At 43.9% G+C, this 20,362-nt stretch overlaps 1 protein-coding gene across 4 annotated transcripts in view; it reads right to left on the minus strand.

Moving 5' to 3' along the window:
• Positions 1-5,938: 5,938 nt before the first annotated feature.
• Positions 5,939-20,362, minus strand: part of IFT46 (intraflagellar transport 46) — a 22,734-nt gene continuing 8,310 nt past the window's right edge. For 3 of the 4 annotated variants that reach the window (XM_006152276.3, XM_014589255.2, XM_006152278.3), the window contains 10 exons: positions 19,502-19,654; positions 18,713-18,837; positions 16,928-17,002; positions 16,375-16,468; positions 14,880-15,008; positions 10,879-11,000; positions 10,489-10,555; positions 8,351-8,411; positions 8,023-8,108; positions 5,939-7,375 (listed from right to left, as the gene is read on the minus strand). In XM_006152276.3, the coding sequence (XP_006152338.1) occupies positions 7,277-7,375; positions 8,023-8,108; positions 8,351-8,411; positions 10,489-10,555; positions 10,879-11,000; positions 14,880-15,008; positions 16,375-16,468; positions 16,928-17,002; positions 18,713-18,837; positions 19,502-19,654 (1,011 nt within the window). In that variant the 3' untranslated portion in view covers positions 5,939-7,276. The remainder of the gene's footprint in view (positions 7,376-8,022; positions 8,109-8,350; positions 8,412-10,488; positions 10,556-10,878; positions 11,001-14,879; positions 15,009-16,374; positions 16,469-16,927; positions 17,003-18,712; positions 18,838-19,501; positions 19,655-20,362) is intronic. The other variant, XM_006152279.3, reaches the window with a different exon arrangement.

Here is a 20,362-nt window from a genome sequence, read left to right on the forward strand (position 1 = left end):
AAGATCACTAATTGGCTTTATTGTAATGGTTGGGGGTGATATTTTACCCCTGCAGGGTACCATAATAACAGTAAAGCTCACGGCAGAGAAATTGAGTACAGGCGAGTACGACACAAGGGAGGGCTTGTAAACTGGGCCTTGCTTCACAGTTTCTTCCCAGTCCAGGCCTTGCCTTTTAGACATGGGAGGCAGCCTCTTTACCAGCTTATGTTGTCTGTATGGCCCCATCACAACTTGGTGAAACAATTAAAAGAGATGAATCTGGAAATCTCATGGAGGGAAGTGAGGCTGGCTGGGAAAGAGGAGAGGACAGGTTGGTGGGAGAGGATGTTTTGGTGGATTTGCATTCTGGCAGGAGAGCAGTCAATCACACCCTGAGAACTTGGCAGGAAGAAGGGCCTGGAAACTCCTGGGACGCCCCCAACACCAGCTGCACTTTTTTCCTTCTTTCAAATCTGTGTCTTTCAGTGGCTTATGTCTTGCCTTAAGAGACTATTCAAGATATGAGAAGGTAGAATTTCCCAGGAAATAGGGATGAATAGCAAGTAGCTTTGGGACAGCATTATTTTGTTTTGATTTTGGTTTTGTATTTTTTTAGAGGGATTTTTGCTATAGGTCACATATGCTTGCTGGAGAAACAGAAAATGAGAACTCACCCCCTGGTGGGATGGCCATGCCATAATCCCTTCTCCATTCTCCATTCTCCTCTCGGGATTCTGGGCATCACACACTTGTGCCTGGAGTGAGTTCCAAGCCTCAAGGTCCAGGACTCAACAGCAGTCAGCCATGTGGGAGTCCAGTGACGTAACTATTATGCCATATGCTGTTCCCAGGGATAATATTGTTTTTTTAGAATATAAAGATTTCCTCCAAGGTATGGGGTTACTTCAAAAAGTTTAGAATTAAAGGGTGAATTTATTATCATGCCAAAAAATTGAAATTTATGCATACATGTTTCATAACATACATTTTATTTGAAGATCCTTGTACATGATAGACAACTGATCACAAGGAGGAAAAGGCGACGGGGCTCTTGGGAGGAAGATGATGGGCACAGAAGGTTGTGGAAGGTAAAACAGAGATTGTGGGCAGAAAAGGTATTTTCCCAAGGGTCTCTTACACTTCCTTTCGTCTATGTGTGTGCATAGAAGTATTTTAGGCTGTAGGACTATGCAAAGGAAACATACCAGAGAAGGAAAGAGATGAAGAAACTGAAAAGGAGAGGAAACCTCAGTGGCCAGGTACACTCACTGGACAGAGAGAGACAGAGACAGTGAGAGGGAGAGTGAGAAACCACCCCTGGGGGGGAGGGAGAGGGGGCTGTGCTGAAATCGCTCCTCTATTCCTCCTCTTGGGCATGCACATACACATACCAAGCAACTTTCAAGCCACTAGTCTGGGACTTGTACCTCAATCAGCAGTGTGGGAGTCCAGCAACATAACTGCTACACCAACATAACTGCTGGCCCCAAACCCAACTCTTTAATAAATATATATGTAAATCTCCCTTTAAAGAAGGTTCCTGAAGCCAGCAGGTGATGCAATGGTTAAGGCGCTGGACACCCACGCAGTTGATGTCGCAAATCTGGTGGTTTGAAACTCATGTCGTGTATGTTTGCAAACAGTGCCCAAAATCGTGAGGAGAATGGAGGAGAAAGGATTGCAGCATAGCCAGTCCTCTTCAGGGGTGACTTCTCACTTTCCCTCTCACTGTCTTTCGCTGTCTCTCTGGCGAGTGCACATGCCCTATAGCAAAAATCTCTCTTAAAATCATTTTTTTTAAATAAAAATAAAGAAGATCCCCCAAAGAGTGTGGCCTCCTCCCACACAGCAGTCCACTCAGTTTCTGGGCTGTGTTGACACTTTCCCTCAGTAAACTTGCTTTGCTTCACTATCTGACACACACTTGAGTTCTTTCCTGTAAAGAGCCTGAAGGATCCTTACCACCAACGCTAAGGGCTACACCAGGGCAACTGGGCTTCATTTCTTAGAGAACTTTTTGCTTCTTTTTTCACTGCAGAGAAACCGGGATTTTCTCTGAAAATATTTTTGATCCCCTCGGATCCCTTGGAATAAGAATGCCGTACTTAGCAATGTAGTTATTTAAACAAGATTTCATAACTTAATATAGTGTGGTACTTTGCATTATTACAAATGCTCAGCTAATATTATTCCAGAGATCACTGAGGTTCTGTAGTTTTTAAATTCACACTTGAAAAAATTGATGTTATTAAATAGAATAATTTCTATTGATCTGTCTTCAAGGTCATTGATCCTTTCTCTTGCAATTCCATTCTACAAAGTTTGCCCAATAACTTTTTTATTCCAGGCATTTTGTTTTTCAGTTCTAGAGTTTTGAGTTTCCAGTTATTTTCTTTTTAATGTTTGCATTTCTCTCCAAAGATTCCCCATCTGTTCATTATGAGTATACATTTTTTATATTAAAATATCATATTTAGGACCAGTAGGTTGCACTGAGGTTAAGGTGCTGGATCTCACATGGCTGACTCCACAGTTTGAGTCCCAGACCCAGCAACTTGAAAATCACACCAGGTTTATGTCCGTGTGTGCCCAAAATCCCGAGAGGAGAATGGAGGAGAAGAGATTGCAGCATGGCCATTCATTGGGGGTGGAGGTGGCAGGTATGTGATTTCTCACATTTCCTCTCCCTCTCTCTGTGTGGTAAGCACATGTGCTCTGTACAAAAACATAAAAAAATAAATAAATAAATTTTTTTAAAAAACATATTTGTAGTATCTGTATTAGAGTTATTGCTAGGTTTAGTGTTTAGATCATGTAGGAATCTGTTTCTATAGATCACTGGTCACATTTTTTGCAAATTTAGTGAGTTTTATTTCTGTTATTGTATGTAAGAATATATTAATAGAGACACTGGATTCTATATATTTCTCCAAATAGCATTTCTGTTTGTGGCATCAGGAAGATTTATTGACTGACTACCTCATACCCATAGAGATTTGTTTTCACACTTTTTAAGGGCTGGTCTGTTTTGGCTTTGTAAACCTTATTTTTAGAGCAACTCCTTCGTCTTAAGACAGCTTTTACCATGTTATGACCAGGCTGAGTTTCAGTTGACCATCCAAGTTGTTGACCATCCTCTTTAATTTGCAGAGTTCAAGCTCCAAAGTTTCTTTCTTTTGTCAGGAATATTAGCTGAACTCTTCTCAATTTGTCAGTCAGATACTGTCTTTTGCTGGGTTTCTTGAAGCATAACCTGCTGGTGCATACTTGAGGTATCAGGCAATGGGATTTCAGGAAAATACGTATGCATACTTAGGGGCTCCACTGTCTGTTACATTGTTAGGAACTGATGTTAATGTGTCAGTTCTCCTATACCTATTTCAGTCCTATTTTTTGAAAATGATACCAATTAAATATGCAGGGAAGGTATATAAATACCATGTATGTTTGTAATGTACCTATACATATAATTTATATATACTTTAAATATACCACATATTATTATATAGAATATTTATTGTATTTAAAATACGTATAAATATAAATTTTTAAAGAGGTTTTTGTTACAGGGCATGTGCTAGATTGACAGAGAAAAACAGAGACAGAAAGTGAGAAATCACCCCTCCCCCAGGAGGATGTCCACACTGCAATCCCTTCTCCTCCATTCTCCTCTCAGGAGACAGCTCAGGAGATATCTCTCAGAGATCATGTTCTCAGAACTCACCCCAGCCATAATTAGTTAATAATAAAATGGTATGTTCAAGATATACATATGTTTGGGAATTAAATAATACCCTTCCAAATGGGGAAAACAGAAAACAGTAGGACTGAAGAGTAGAACCATATAGAACATGTCAACATCTGAGGGCTATAGCAAAGCGATTTTATGAGTGACTTTTTTTTTCTTTTGAGAAAGAGATTTTTGATGTAGGGTGTATGCACTTGCCAAAGACACAGAGAGAAACAGAAAGTGAGAAATCACTCTCCAGGGAAGATGGCCACGCTGTAATCCCTTCTCTATTCTCCTCTTGGGATTTTGGGCGGGCACGCAAATGTGCCGGACATGAGTTTTAAGATGCTGGGCCCAAGATTCAAACCGCAGTCGACTACATGGACTACATCCAGCAACATAATTATTATGCCATCTGCTGGTCTCTCTATGAGTGACTTATAGACTTAAATGGTCACTTATAAAGGAAGAAAAGTTGGCAATTATAAAGGTTTAAGAAAAACTAAAAAAATAAAATATGTCGAAGAACAAAGCAGTTGAAATTAAAGCAGCAATCAGTAAAATGAAAAAGAGAAGATTTTTTTTTTGCGGGGGGAGAGGTTTTTGCCACAGGGTGCATGCGTTTGTCAGACAGACAAAGAGAGACAGAAAGACAGAAAGCAAGAAATCACCCCCCAGGGGGGATGGCCACACCGCAATCCCTTCTCCTCCATTCTCCTCTCGGGATCCTGGGCACGCACGCACACGCGCCCGGCGTGAGTTTTAAGCCACCGGGTCCGAGACGCGAACCCACAGTGGACTACGTGGGAGTCCAGCTACATAGCCATTATGCTAACTGCTGGTCCCCAAGAGAAGATATTATTAATAAAATCAAGATTGGTTCTTTGAATAGGCAAATCCCTGGTGGGACTCATCAATGGACAGAAAACAAAGTAGTGCTATACTAAGGGTGAATAAAGAGATATGCATCTCATTTTAAAACTGAAAAAAAATTGTACAAATTACATTTTTATCACAATTGACTGAAGGAAAAATAAATAGACCTTGACAGTCATAAAACTATTTTTTTTTAGAGATTTTTGCTATAGGGTATGTGCGCTCGCCAGACAGATAGAGAGATACAGAGAGACAGAAAGCGAGAAATCACCCCCCAGGGGGGATGGCCATGCCACAATCCCTTCTCCTCCATTCTCCTCTCAGGATCTTGGGCACGCACACACACACACCCAGCATGAGTTTAAGCCACCGGTCCAGGACTCGAACCGTGGTCGACTACGTGGGAGTCCAGCGACATAGCCATTACACTAACTGCTGGTCCCAACAGTCATAAAACTATTAAAGGGTGAGGCTAGCAGGTGGTATAGCGGTTAAGGTGCTGGACTCCCAAATTGTCGACCACAGTTCGAGTCCCAGACCCAGTGACTTGAGAATCATGCTAGATGAGTGTGTGTGTGTGTGTGTGTGTGTGTGTGTGTGCAAAATTCCAGCAGAAGACTGGTGAAGAAGGGATTGTGGAATAGTCATCCCCCTGGGGGGTGCTTTCTCACTTTCCCTGTCTCTGTCTCTCTAGAGAGTGCATCCACCCTATGGCAAAAACCTTTAAAAAAAAAAAAAAACTATTAAAAAGATTGAAGAAGTAATTAAGAACTTTTTAAAAAGAAAATACAAGGTTCGTATGATTTCTCAGGTGCACTACTAAACTTTGATGAAATAAGTCATTATTATGTTATACAAACTGAGAAAACTGAAAAAAAGAGGACTTACTCTAACTCATTGTATAAAAATTAGTAATAACACATGGAGTACAATCAGACAAATATGGAAAAAGAAAGAAAAATTTAAGGTTCATTTGCATATATGCAAATATCCTACATAAGAATTAGCTCACCCAAATCAATTAACTTTATGGGCTTATCCCAAGAATGTAAAGGTGGTTCAACATCAAAACCCATATATATACTTTTCACATTGAGAGATTCAAGAACAAACCACTCAATGGGCAGAAAAATCATTTAGTACATTTCAATACACATGCATGCTAAAAAAAAAAAAAAAAAAAAAACAGAAAGAAATAGAAATGAATTTCTATAACCTGATATAATTATCAAAAGAAATACCAAAGCTATTATTCCAACTGAGGAGCTATTAGAAGTATTGACAATCAAGAATAAATAAATAAGGCTGTCCACGTTCATCGTTCTAATCAACAATGTATTGAAGATGGAATTTACACTATCATGTGTCAATACTAAAGTGATTATAATTAAGAATGTGTCATATATGTATAAGGGTAGATAAGTTAACAAGAGTCTAGAAAGCCCATAAAGCCATAGAATAGACCCGTGAGATATAGGGGATGTAAAATATAATCTATATAAATGGTATGTCAATAAAGAAAGTACTTGAAGATTACATACAGGGGCTCTTCAAAAAAATTCATAGAAAAAGGAATTATGAAAAAATTGTGCATGAATTTAAAAGATTTTGGTTACCAAAATAAACTTTCATTTCATTTTTTCTACAATCATTTGGAAGCCCCTTCACACAATTAGAAAATAGCTGAAAGTAAGACAAATTTTTTTAATATGTGTATTTATGATATAAACAATCTATAAATAGGGAATAATAAATACAAAAGTTATCCTGGTTATGGGGGAGCAAAGGGTTGGGCTGGAAGAAGAGCACATAGGGAAATGTCATTTATTGATAATTTTCTCATTCTTCAGGATGGCAGAAGAATAATAGATGCTTATTTATTAAAACCAAACAATAAAACAGTAAAATAAAATAAGCGAGCCAAAGATCAGAATACATTATGAATCAAAGGTTTAAACCTTCGTTCTAACTCTAGCCAATCATAGTTTAAGGTTTGTAATGAAATATTGGAGTAAATGGTCTTTAAATTTCTGAGAGACTTTAACCACTACGCCATTTGCTGGCCCTCAAATAGTTTTATAAATGACATATTTAAACATCAGAGTAGAGAAAATACAGCAAGCATCTGTGTACCTACCACTCAGCTCTGCTAAGTCTTTTGTATTTTGTGCTCACCGGAGAGAGAGAGAGGGAGAAAGACAGAGGAAGTGAGAAAGCAAGCCATCAGATCCAGGGGTCGAACTGCGATCAGCCCAGTGGGAGTCCAGCATCCTTAACAACCATGCCATCTGCTGGCCCCTCCCTCTATTGAATCTTAACATTTTACCAAATTTACTTCAGATCTTTATTTAATTTACTTATTTATTTTAGGTTTTGTGGGGGGTTTTTTGGTAAAAACTAAAAAGAGAAAGAATGTCTTTGAAGCTTTCCTCCCAACCTGAGCTCCATGGAATCTCAGAAATTCTAGTTCTACCAAATCCCTGCGGGAGGCGTGGGTGGCCGACCCCTCGCAAGGCAAGCTGAGATAGTCAGAACCCTTTAACAAGCAGCCCTGGGACAGAGGGGAGAAGGATGTGCCAAGCGCTGAGTGCGATGGTGCAGTGAGGATCAGGTGGCTGATGATGCTCTCCGTCCCAGTGGGGGACAGAAGCCAGCCCAGCCTCACAGCAGAGTGGCTTGGAAGGTGTCTCAGCTGAAGGTTAGCGTCTCTGCTGCATCTCCAGCTTGGGAGGCGGAGCTGGAAGGAGGGGTGAATGCTTTCTTGCCTTCAGCGAGAGCTTTAAAATGCTGGGGGAAGAGAAGAGCAGATGGGTATCTGAGATACGCTATGGAGAGACAGAGGGTGATAGAGAGACAGAAAGAGAAAAATCACCCCCCCAGGGGAGATGGCCACGCCACAATCCCTTCTCCTCCATCCTCCTCTCTGGATCTTGGGCACACCCGCACACGTGCTCGGTGTTAGTTTAAGCCATCAGGTCCGGGACTTGAACCATGCATGGTCGACTACATGAGAGTCCAGTGACATAGCCTTTATGCCATCTACTGGTCCTCAGAACTACCTCTTTAACAAGCGTCAAGTTCTCACTCTCTCAGTTCTGCTTCCAGAAAGTTACCTGATGCTGTCTTTGAAAAACCGCTAGATATTTGCCTCACCTCCTTCAAATTGAACCACCTCCTTCCTGCTCGTATTTACTAGGCCACATGGTCCTCCTGTGAGGACGAGTGTTCTCTCTCAGTCCTTGCCTGGCTCTGTGGAGGGCCACGTCTCCTGGCCTTTCCCCTTCCCGTGAGAGCTGGCCTGACTACAGGAGGTGGACGTGACTCCAGCCAGAGCAGAGGCACCCTCCGTTGCCGGAGGAGCAATCACGGCAGACTCTGAGTGGTGGGGGCCGGTGACTTCAGCTACCACAGGTCAGTCCCAGGGCTCATCTCACCTGTGAGTTCTTGAATTCCGAGTAGAGGGAGAAGAGCAGGTGGAGGGACTGAATCCGACTCTTGTAGACAGGGATGTCTAGGATGGCTGAAACGAAGACCCACACTGGGAATCCCCTCCTGGGTGGAGGTGTGACTGTGACTCGAGCATAAACGCCCAGCCAGCAGTCACAGAAGGCCCGATACCACCCAGGCGCTGCTGAACGTCACCACTAGCTTAAAGTGAGGACTGTGACCTACGGTGCTGTCTTCCCTGAGTAAACGAGCCTTCTCCAGAGCTTGGGATGTAGCTGTCCAGAGATGGGGTTAAGAAGGGACGAAGGCACTTACCACAGATCATGTCGACGTACTCTGCCAAGCTGCAGTCGATCTCTGCCGTGGGCAGGCTCACCTGGAAGGGCATGGGATGGACACGGTCACAGGCGGACATTTAGCAGTCCCAGGACCATTCTCTCTCTGAAGGAAAAGAACTCCTAGCATAATCTGTGTGTTACAGGCCGCAACCGTGTTCCCGCAGATTCACATATCGAGGCCCTAAGTGTCTCAGGATGTGACTGCATTTGAAGATAGAGTCTTTAAAGAGGTAATTAAGTGAAAATTAGTCAGTGGGGTGGTGGTTAAGGTGGCTGCACCCCATATGGCAGCTGCAGTTTGAGTCCTGGACCTGGAAGCTTGAGAAACATACCGGGCAGATGTGCGTGCGTGTGTGTACCCAAAATCCCGAGAGAAGAATGCACTGTGCATGGTTGCTTCCCCATTCTCCCTGCCCCCTCACCAGCAAGAGCATGTAACCTATCACAAACTAAAACACAAGTCACTAGTGTGACCTAATCCAGTACAACTGATGTCCTTGCTAGAAGATATTAGGACCCAGACATGCACAGAGGGAAGACCATGTGAGAACACAGAAAACACAGTCAAGGACAGAGGCCTTAGAGAAAACAGACCCTTGGGGTCAGCAGGTGCTATGGTGATTAAGGGCACTAGATTCCCACATGGCTGACTGGTTTGAGTCCCATACCTGGCAACTTGCCTACTCACTTTCCCTCTCTCTCTCTCTCTGTCACTCATGCTCTATCCCTCTCTGGTCAAATTAAAATAAATAAGTAAAGTTAAATACAATAATTCTTTTAAGAGAAAGAAGAGAAGAGAAGAGAAGAGAAGAGAAGAGAAGAGAAGAGAAGAGAAGAGAAGAGAAGAGAAGAGAAGAAAAAAGGGGAAGGGGAAGGGAAAGGGAAAGGGAAAGGAAAAGGAAAGAAAAGAAAAAACAGACCCTGCAGACATGACCTTGGACTTCCAGCCTCCAGAACTGTGAGAAAATGTATTTCTTTTGTTTAAGCCCCCAGTCTGCGGTTCTGTCATGTTATGGCTGGCCATGCAAGCTGCCACATGCTTCCTGTGCCCCCACCCTCAGTAAGATTAACTGCTCAGACATTAACCACCAAAGTAGCAGATGGTCTGTGAGGACCAAAATACTTTGTAAGTAAAGTATACTGCCATTTTGTCTTCCTGTGTCCATTTGGGAAGGAAAAACTGGTCCCAGGTTGTGGCCAAGCATTTATATTATAGTTACTTAGTTACTTGGTGGGGTAATGCTTAATAGTCCTGGGACACCACAGGAACACAGAACATGGACACATCTCACTCAGATGACAGGCTCTGCATCTACATAACTCTTAGAGAAGTTTCATTTTTTTAGGTTTTTACCATACGGTGTGCGTGCTTGCCTGAGAGACAGAGAAAGAGAAAGTGAGAAGTCACCCCTCAGGGGATGGCCACACTGCAATCTCTTCTCCTCCATTCTCCCCTTGGGATTTTGGGCACATGCATGTGTGCGTGCATGCACATCCACACACACCCACACACACATGGCATGATTTTCAAGTTGCCAGGTCTGGGTCTCAAATCCAGGTCAGCCATATGGGAGTTCAACACCTTAACAACCATGCCACTTACTGGCGCTAGTATTTGTATATTTTGTATTGGATATTATGCTTCAAATAATTTTTTTTATTTTATTTATTCATTTATTTTATTTTAATTTGACCAAAGAGAGAGAGAAAGTGAGAAAGCAAGCCACTAGGTCCAGGACCTGAACCATGGTTGGCCATATGGGAGTGTCTAGCGCCTTAACCACTACGCCACCTGCTGGTCCCCTGAGTAAAAATTTATTAAGCTAGTAACATATAAGGAGAGAGAAAACACTGGACTCTAGATTGAAAGCCATACTTCCTTTTTTTTAATTTTATGTATTATTATGTTTTTAAAAAATTTTCTGTAGGATATGTGTGCCTACTAGAAAGAGATAGCGAAACAGAGATAGAAAGAAAGAGAAAGAGAGTGAGGAAACAAGCCTCCAGGTTCTGGATTCAAACCATGGTCAGTCACGTGGGAGTCCAGCACCTTAACCACTATGCCACCTGCTAGCCCCAAAAGTCATACTTTATTCCCTCCTACCTTTCACTCACCTTGCCCAAAAGTTCTTCAAACTCAGGTGACCATTCCTGCATCAATGTGTCGATGTCGGGCATGGGCCTAAAAGCACAGAGGAAAGTGAACAATGAACTATGAGCTCAGCAACCTGGACATCAGGATCATCTGGAAGGGTAACCCTCCACCTGGCACATGAGGATTTCAGAAGAACCCAGACTGAGCAAACCAAACTGCCCTGGGGCGCGGAGTCTGGAGGAGCTCCACGAGCAGGGAAGATACCAGAGCAATAGCTGCCTTCGGATCTGCAGTCTGAGCCAGACCTGTCCGATCACACATGTCCTGAGCCTCTGGGGCTCTTCTCACAGCAATGGTTCACGGTGACAGAGGCTACTGTGGGCTACTACGGTGACCATGGCCTCTCTTACCTGGTGTAGTGCACGGTCGCAGGGGGCTTGGAACGGTGCAACTCAGAGATGCTCTCTATCCACGTGTCAATGGCTTTGGGGTTCTTTTCTGCATCTTCAAGGCTCTTCACTTTCATATGTTGCTAAAAAAAATGCAGAAAAAGTCTGGCTGATGGCATTTGTCTTAGTCCATTTTACACCACTAACAAGTGCCTGAGACAGGGTGAATGTCAAAGAAGTGTATTTGCAAAACTCGCAATTCTGGTGGCTAGAGCCCAAAGGCATAGGCCTATGGCAGGGCCAATGGGAGCCATGCCAGAAGATGGCAGACATGTGCAGAGACAGCCTGATGGGCAGGCAGCTCTCTCTTCTGCAGCAACCTGCTCTTGAGAGAAACTAACCACTTCTCAAGAGATTGACAACTCACTGGATTTTGCAGAGTGGACCTCCATGATGCAATCGCCATGAACCAATCACCGCCTGCTAGGCCTCATCACCCCCCCATACCAAATTCCAACTCATGAAATGTTGGGGGACAAACCATAGTGCAAACCATGATAGCACTGTAACAGCTCTCTCTCTCTCTTTTGATCACATCTGCTGTTACAGCATGTACAAGGCAGCCAAGGAGCAGAAACGCTGACAGTAGTCAAATGAAAGTGACAGGAAACCCTGATACACTCTGCTGGAGCCATGGGAAGGTCGACAGGGCAGGATGAACCATAGTGAAATACTATTTTCACATCTATTAGAATGGCTAGAACCAAAAAAAGATGGATAAGAACAAGTGTTGTAAAGATATAAACTCGAGCTCTCGTTCACTGCTGATGGGACTGTAACTGTGGGGCAGTGGCTCTGGAAAACAGCTGGGCAGTGCCTCCAGTGGTTAAAGTTACCACATGGCTGCAATTCCATTCCTAGAAAAGCAACATGTGCCTACACACAAACTTGAAAAGATATTCATAGCAACATTATTAACAGAAGTAGAAGCAACTATTAAGGCAGCTGAATCCCACATGGCCAGCTATGTGGTTCAAGTCCTGGACACAGCAGCTTGAAAATCATGCCATGCACATGTAAGTGAATGCCCAAAATCCTAAGAGAATGGAGAAGGGACTGTAGTATGGACTAATTTCTTAATTTTCCTTTCTTTCTCTCTCTCTCTCTGGCACATGCTCCCTATAGAAAACTAAAAAAGAAAAAAAAAAAAAAAAGTAGGAGCAACTAGTAAATGGATGAACAAAATGTGGTATAGTAATGCCATGGATTATTTTGGCATAAGAAAAAAAAGGAATATTGATGCTGTTATAAGAAACTTTTGTAAAAATGACAAGATTGTTTAATAGAATGTTTAATGAATGTAACAGATTAAGAAGATTGTTTAATGAATGTAACGGCAACATTGTTTAATGAATGGAACAGCATGTTTTCTGCTAAGCCAAAGTTTGTGTGAAATCTTGAATTTATGGGGAGGGAGGATAGGAAAACTAGTACCTATTTGTTCTTTCCCTGATCCCTTTCCCTCATTCCCGAACTGCTGAAGAAAAAGCCCCTTTGGATGTGTTTGTTAGTTGGTTCCTTTTGCTGTACTGGGTATTTCTTTTCCTGTTTTCCAATCATTTTGTAACACACATGTTGACCCTTCCCTTCCCCTCTCCTTTCCCAGAAAAATACAATGAATAAAGACCTACTGACACTGAAAACAAAACAAAACAAAACAAAAAGAAAAAACTACAGGGACCATCAGATGGTGTAACAGTTACATTGCTCAACTCCTACATAGTCGACTGTGGTTCAAGGCCCAGATCCGGTGACTTAAAACTCACGCCGGGTATGTGTGCATGCGTGCCCAAGATCCTGAAAGAGTGGAGGAGAAAGGATTGCAGTGTGGCCATCTCCCCGCCCCCGGAGGGGGGGTGATTGCTCGCTTTCTGACTGTCTCTGTCTCTCTGACAAGCACATGTGCCCTATAGCAAAAAATCTCTAAAACAACAACAAAAACTATGCATGGATGTAAAATATTTTTTGTACCAAAAAAAAAAAAGAAAGAAAAGAGAAGAATGAAGTGGTTGCCAGGGTGTAGGAGACAGGGAGGCGAGGGTGACCACTGTGAGGTCTGGGGTATCCCTGTGCAGGGATGGAAATGTTCTGCATGAGGCAAAGGTGATGCTGCACGAATCTGTGGTGGCCCTAACATACTCACAAAAATAAATTGTGCAATTTAAAAGGTGAATTTTTTTAAGAATTAATTTATCTTTATTATATTTTTCTAAGATTTGACCAGAGAGGGACAGAGTGAGAGAGAGAGGGAGAGAGAGAGAAAATGAGAAAGCAAGCCACCAGGTCCAGGACTCAAACCATGGTCAACCATGTGGGAGTCCAACACCCTTAACCACCATGCCACATGGCAGCCCCTAAAAGATGAATTTTATGGTATGTAAATTACATCTCAGTACAGCTGTCATTAAAAAATGGGGCCAGCCTTGGGGCCAGCAAGTGGTGTGGTGGTTAAGGGAGCTAGACTCCCACGTGACCGACCAAGGTTTGAGTCCTGTATCTGGCAGCTTGCTTTCTCACTTTCCCTCTCTCTCTATCACTCTGCCCCTCTCTATTCAAATTTAAAAAAAAAAAAAAATGGGGCCAGCCTAAGTCAGAACCATTTTTTTAAAAGTTATTTTTATTGGGACCAGCAGTTAGTGTAATGGCTATGTCGCTGGACTCCCATGTAGTCGACCGTGGTTCGCATCCCAGACCCGGTGGCTTAAACTCACTCCGGGCGCGTGTGTGTGCATGCCCAAGATCCCGAAAGGAGAATGGAGGAGAAGGGATTGCAGCGTGGCCATCCCCCCTGGGGGGTGATTTCTCGCTTTCTGTCTCTCTGTCTCTCTCTGTCTGTCTGGCGAGCGCATGTGCCCTACAGCGAAAACCTCTCCAAAAAAAAAAAAAAAAGTTATTTTTATTTATCATCATTACAATCTTTAAATTTGCTATCAGGCACACTCACCAGAGAGAGAGAGAAAGAAAGTGAGAAAGTAAGCTGCCAGGTTCAGGATCTGAACCACGGTCCCCCATGTGGGAGTCCAGTGCCTTAACCACCACGCCACTTGCTGGCCCTAGAGCTATCTTCTTTTTTAATTTTTTAGACAGGGTTGAAATCCTCCTGCATTGGGGCCGGCAGGTAGCATGGTGGTTAAAGGCGTAAAAAGTTAAATAAAATAATTATTTAAAAAAAAAAAAAAAGAAAGAAATCCTCCTGCGTTATCTTCCTCAGTCCATGTCCCCCAGGTATACACACCACCGCGCCTGGCTTCAGTTAGACCAGGAATCAAACCTAGGCCTCCCACATGGTCCAAGCCTGCAGAGCATGGCATCTGAGTGGCGGCACCACCACGCAGGGCCCACTGTCCCTTATGACAGCCAACTGTATGAATGCCAGTGAGGCTTCTGCTCTTGGTAGCCTGTACTAGACGACAATCTTTCTTTGTTGTTTTTGTTTTTCTAGGTTTTTGCTGTAGAGCACATGTACGTGCTGGAGACACAGAGAGAGGAAAAGTCAAAAATCACCCCCAGTGATGGCCACACTACTCCATTCTCCTCTTGGGATTTTGGGCATGCACGCACAGGTGCCTGGTGTGATTTTCAAGCTGCCTGGTTCTGGACTCAAACTGCAGTAAGCTATATGGAAGTCCAGCACCTTTACCACCATCCCACCTGCTGGCCTTGGATCTGCTTCTTTTTTAAATTTTGCTTACTTTTATTCATGAGAGAATGTACACAAGACAAAAAAGGAGGGAGGGAGAGAGAAAGAGAGTGCATGCATGTGAGTGGACAGAGCCTTTGGCAGGGTCTTGTCACACAGGACCGCCCTCCCTGGCCCTCCAGCTCATCAGGATCCTGGCATGGACATGCTAGGTATGCCCTCAGGTTGCCTGAGGAGCTGATCCCACCAGGGCCAAGCAGCCTCCAGCTCTGCAGTTCAGCATGGCCTGCACCCCAAGGCTGGGCGGAGCCTAGTGTCTTACCGTGACATTGTGCTGCTTGGAGTTCTCCGTTAACCAGAGGGAGAGCACGGTGGGGTCTGACTGCTTTGTAGAAGGTTCATCCAGTACCAGCAGGCCGAGGTTGTCTGGCTTGCCATCTGGACGTGGAACCTGATTAAGAAAAAGGTCAGAAAACAGGGAAAACTGGGAGGGCTATAACAAGACCATGCTGCTCTTTTCCGATATGCTGAAGAGGAAGAACTCTTCTCGTTTGTGGCTGTTTCTTGTACTAAAAGCCTAAAAGCCTGCTTCTTTCTCATGCTATATTAAATACTGTCTTTTTTTTTTTGGAGAGGTTTTTCCTACAGGGCGCATGCGCTCGCCAGAAAGACAGAGAGACAGAGAGACGGAAAGTGAGAAATCCCCCCCCAGCCCCCCCAGAGGGGATGGCCACACCGCAATCCCTTCTCCTCCATTTTCCTCTCAGGATCTTGGCATGCGCACACACATGCCCAGCGTGAGTTTAAGCTACTGGGTCCAGGATTCAAACCGTGGTCAACTACATGGGAGTCCAGTGACATAGCCACTACGCCAACTGCTGGTCCCTGTACTAAATACTATCTTTAAAAAAATGCATGATCTATAGAAACTAAATTATGAAGGCAAACTCATGACAAGTTGTTTGTTTTTTATTTTTTTCAAAGAATTATTTAACTTTATTTATTTATTTGACCAGAAAGAAAGGTCAAGGACTCAAACCACGGTCAGCCATGTGGGAGTCCAGTCCCCTTAAACACCATGCCACCTGCCGGCCCCACAAGTTTTTAATATCTAGGGAGAAAATAACATATTACTTATGAGCAAAGAAGATAATTTAGTGAAAAGAGCTAAGTTAAGAACTCCAATGACGAGATCAGCAGTTGGCGTAATGGCTATGTCGCTAGACTCCCATGTAGTAGACCACAGTTCGAGTCCCGGACCTGGTAGCTTAAACTCACGCCAGGTGCGTGAGCGTGCATGCCCAAGATCCCGAGAGGAGAATGGAGGAAAAGGAATTGTGGCATGGCCATCCCCCCTGGGGGGGTGATTTCTTGCTTTCTGTCTCTCTGTCTTTCTCTGTCTTTCTGGCAACCACATGCACCCTATAGCAAAAATCCAAAAAAAAAAAAAAAACTCCAATGACTGAAGACTATTTAGCAGGTAGCCTGTGCTAGTCAGATTAACTGGAGGGACTGTTAAGAGTATGGGGCCAGCAGATGGGGTCACTGGACTCCCAAATGGCCGACCATGGTTAAAGTCCCAGACCCAGTGGCTTCAAACTCATATCAGGGACATGTGTATGTGTGCCCAAGATCCCAAGAGGAGAACGGAGGAGAATGGACTGTGGCATGGCCATCCCTGGGAGGCTGATTTCTCACTTTATGTCTCTCTCAATCTCTGGCGAACGCATGTGCCCTATAGCAAGAATTGCTCAAAAAAAAAAAAAAAGAGTAACAGAAGGGTCAGTAGAATTATTTTTAAAACATACTGACTGTACCTTTAAGAATGCATCAATATCCCCCACAGCTGGGATAAAATCAGGAATGAAAGGTTTCAGTTTGTGGTCCAGGTCGATCAACTGAGGTGTGTACCTAGGAGACATTGCCAGATGAGGGTGGAACAGTCAGAGAAATTTTTTGACTGGGGCCAGCCAATGTCACAGCAGTTAAGGTGGCTGGATCCCACAGGGCCAACTGTGTGCTTTGAGTCCTGGATCTGACAGCTTGAAACATGCAGGGTATGTGTGCGTGCATGCCCAAAATCCTGAGAGGAGAAAGAAGGATAAGGGACTGTGGTGTGGCCATCCCTTTGGGGAGAAGGATGTACTTCTCTCTTTTTCTCTCTCTGGCAAAGACACACATCCTACTGCTAAATAAAAAAATAAAAAAAAAAAAAGAAAGGAAGAAAGAGAAAGGAAGAAAGAAAAGATAGAAAAAAAATGTATGTTATCCTCCAGGCTAAAAAAAAAACATTCAGAGAGAATGGCCGCATTTCAGACTGCAGGAGGAAAAGTCTGGGGAGGCAGGGAGGGTGAGAGGTCTAACACTTACCGACTGATGTACTGGAAGAGTTCTTTGATCTCCGCAGAAACTGGCAAATGCTCATAATCCGCAGGATCATAGGCCCTGAAGAGCGGAAGTTCCAGGCAATGTAGTAACAGGGTCTGGGCTAGCCCATGTGTCACTCTGACACAGGGATGGGACCCTGAACTGTGCTTCTGCCCGTCCCACACCTGCCTTTCCTCGTGGCTTCCAAGGCGACTTGAAAGGCAGTTCTGACTGGCTGGGGCAGTGATAACGCATGATGCTCTGTCAGGCTGACCCACTGGGAAGATCCTAGGTTTGTGATGGGCCCTGAGTACACTGCAGGTGGCCCTTGGCCTTGAACCCTATTGGCAGTGCTGTCTCTGTCTCTCTCTGTCCCTGTCACTCATGGAAGAAATACATATATAAACTTTAGAATAAGAGATTGTTTTCCACGAACGGGGGGCAAGGTCACGCCACAATCCCTTCTCCTCCATGTCTCCATCCTGCTGGGATTTGGGGCATGCATGTGCATGCACACACACACCCAGCATGTTCTACAAGCCACTGGGGCTGGGATTTGAACCATGGTCAGCCATGTAGGATCTGACTCCTTTAGCCACTAGGCTATGGGGCTGGCCCATAAAATAAGAGATTTTTATTGGATCATTGGAAAAGTCATGATGCATCTTTCCATAGAAAAAATAAAAAAGTATATCATGACTTTTCCCACAACCCAATAATTTCTTGCCTTGCCTTGTGGCCTGGTTAAGGGAGCCAGATCCTACATAGCCACCTGCATGGTTCAGTCCTGGATCCAGCGGCTTGCAAAACACACTGGGCTGGGACCAGCAGATGGTATAACAATTACATCACTGGACTTCCACGTAATTGACTACGATCAAGTATCGGACCCAGTGGCTTAAAACTCATGTAGGGCACATGTGCATATGTACCCAAAATCCCAAGAGGAGAATGGAGGAGAAAGGATTGCGGTGTGGCCATCCCCTCAAAAGGTGACTTCTCATTTTCTGTCTCTCTGTCTCTCTGGTGAGTGCACACACCCTACAGCAAAAATATCTCTTAAAAACTACACACAGGGCATGAAGCATGTGTGCTCAAAATCCTGACGGGAGTCAGTGGGTGATGTGGTTAAAGCACTGGACTCCCACATGGCTGACTGTGATTTAAGTCCTGGACCTGGCAGCTAGCTAGCTTGCTTGCTTGCTTGTTTGCTTGCTTGCTTGCTTTCTGCCTTTCTCGCTTTCTCTTTGTTTCTCTCTGTGAGTGTGCATGCCCTGTAGCAAATTTAAAAAAAAAAAAAAATCCAATAATGATGATAAATAAAACTGAATGAATAATTCTCTAAAAAAAAAAAAAAAAAGACCCAACAGGATTTTGATTTTCTGTCCAAAGGAACTTGAGTCTAAAATAAAAGTGCAGGTGTACGGGTGTGCGGGTGTGCATGTATACTGTTCTCCCTGCCCAACAGAACGGCTTTGGCACATGTACAAATGTCTTTCTTCTTTCTCAAAACTGAGCTCCTGACAGTGGGGAGCATTTTTTAGATTTATTCAGTGAAATCTCACATAATCCCCTCAGCCTACAAACATTTTAGGGTACAAGTGACACTGCAGGACTACAGTTGGCAGCAGAGCCAGAAAGGAGCGAACACTCACTACGTGCTTCCTGAACAGCTGAGACTCCAAAGAGATGCTGAAATTTTGCTTTGAACTGAGTCCTCCCAGGCCCGTGTCTGGAAGGAGCTTTCCTCCCTGGCTTGGGTGTGCTTGGCAAGGGGTCTTTCCTCACCCTTCCAGAGGGGCTCCATGCTCCTCCTCATCGTCGTCTTCATCGGAATCAGTTTCAGAGGAGTCGTCATCATCATCCTCACTAAAGCCCCGCTGAGGTGTCAACTGCGAGGTCTTTTTCTTCTCCTGAAATAGGGCAGGGTGGGCACAGACAAGTTCACATAAAGAAAAATGGAATGTGCCCACACCCAGTTCTCATCACTCTTAGTGGTACCCCCCACCTGGCACCTAATCAGCAGAGAGAACCTGAGAAGGGGCCAGGGTCCACTGCTCCTGGTCAGCTAGGAAATCAGTCCCCACCTCCTATGACCATATCCATTTCCCTGCCTGAGCCTGGGACAGAAGTTCTACCCGATTCACCTACTCCTCTTCCTCAGGAGACCTGAGAACTTGGCATAGACTACACAAACAGCTGAACCCTCACCTAGGGCCGTTTAAGGAACAGGATGACAACACTAAATTATCATTGGGAGGAAATAGGAGAAGATGGGATGGGAAGACAGACTGAAGAGGATCTTAATACTCACAAAGATCACAGGGAGGCAATCTAGTATTTAGTTTGCAAGACTGCCCAGAGTTAGCTGCTGGAAACTATCAAGAGAAGAAGATGCATCAACCCTGGGACAGAATTCAGACCAGATGTTCCACAGGTTTTCCACTTTCGCTCAGTGGCATTTCTCTGCATGGGGAATCTACCTACCCACGTTCCCTCCCCTGCTCCCCTAAGGCAAATGTAGTGACCACAGTCCATCTTGAGACAAGAAGCTCTTTTGCTGGCATCACAACCTACCTTTCTGAGCTTCTGGCTGTCTATGTACCCTACCACCCTCTCAAGTCCGTGAGAAGGGGTCTGATGGCGCCTGGGACTTGCAGGGGCAGTTGGGATGGGGTCCACGTCTTTGCCTCTGTGGCCTGGAGCCTGTGGCATGCCCTCACTTAGGACCTGAAGGATGACCAATTGGCCCCCTTTAAATGTAGGTTGTTAAACGTTGGTTTCTACATGCCATATGGCTTATATCAAGTTAACAGATTTTTGGTTCCAGTTCTTAAAAATTATTTTATGTTTTCTTCATAGTAAAGCAGCTATTGGCATGCAAAATTGTGACACATTATACAATATCAAAAAATTACTTTTGGTCACATTTTGCTCTAAGAATAACAGACTTAATTATACATGTATAAAATATATTCTAACTAATCTGTAATAGATGTGACAGATAATGACATGTAACTACAGAATTTAATCATAGTGACTTTTGCCTTACTGGTACATAAGTGATAAGAACCTTCTACAATACTCTTTCTCAATTCAAGATTTGCCGAAATTAGGGGCCGGCAGGTGCTGTGGTGGCTGGGGGGCTCTGGACTCCCACATGGTCAACCATGGTTCAAGTCCTGGACTTGGTGGCTTGCTTTCTCACTTTCCCTCTCTGGTTAAATTAAAATAAAGAAATAAAGTTAAATAAAATAATTCTAAAAAAAAAAAAAAAATTACCAACATCCCTAGTCACATGGTAAATAGGTTTGGCAAAGGGAACATTTAAGAATATTGATTGTTGGGACCAGCAGTTAGCATAATGGCTATGTCGCTGGACTCCCACGTAGTCGACTGTGGTTCGTGTCCCCGACCCCGTAGCCTAAAACTCACGCC

The sequence above is a fragment of the Tupaia chinensis genome, unplaced genomic scaffold (assembly GCF_000334495.1).
Source record: "Tupaia chinensis unplaced genomic scaffold, TupChi_1.0 Scaffold000348_1, whole genome shotgun sequence".
NCBI classification, from domain to species: domain Eukaryota; kingdom Metazoa; phylum Chordata; class Mammalia; order Scandentia; family Tupaiidae; genus Tupaia; species Tupaia belangeri.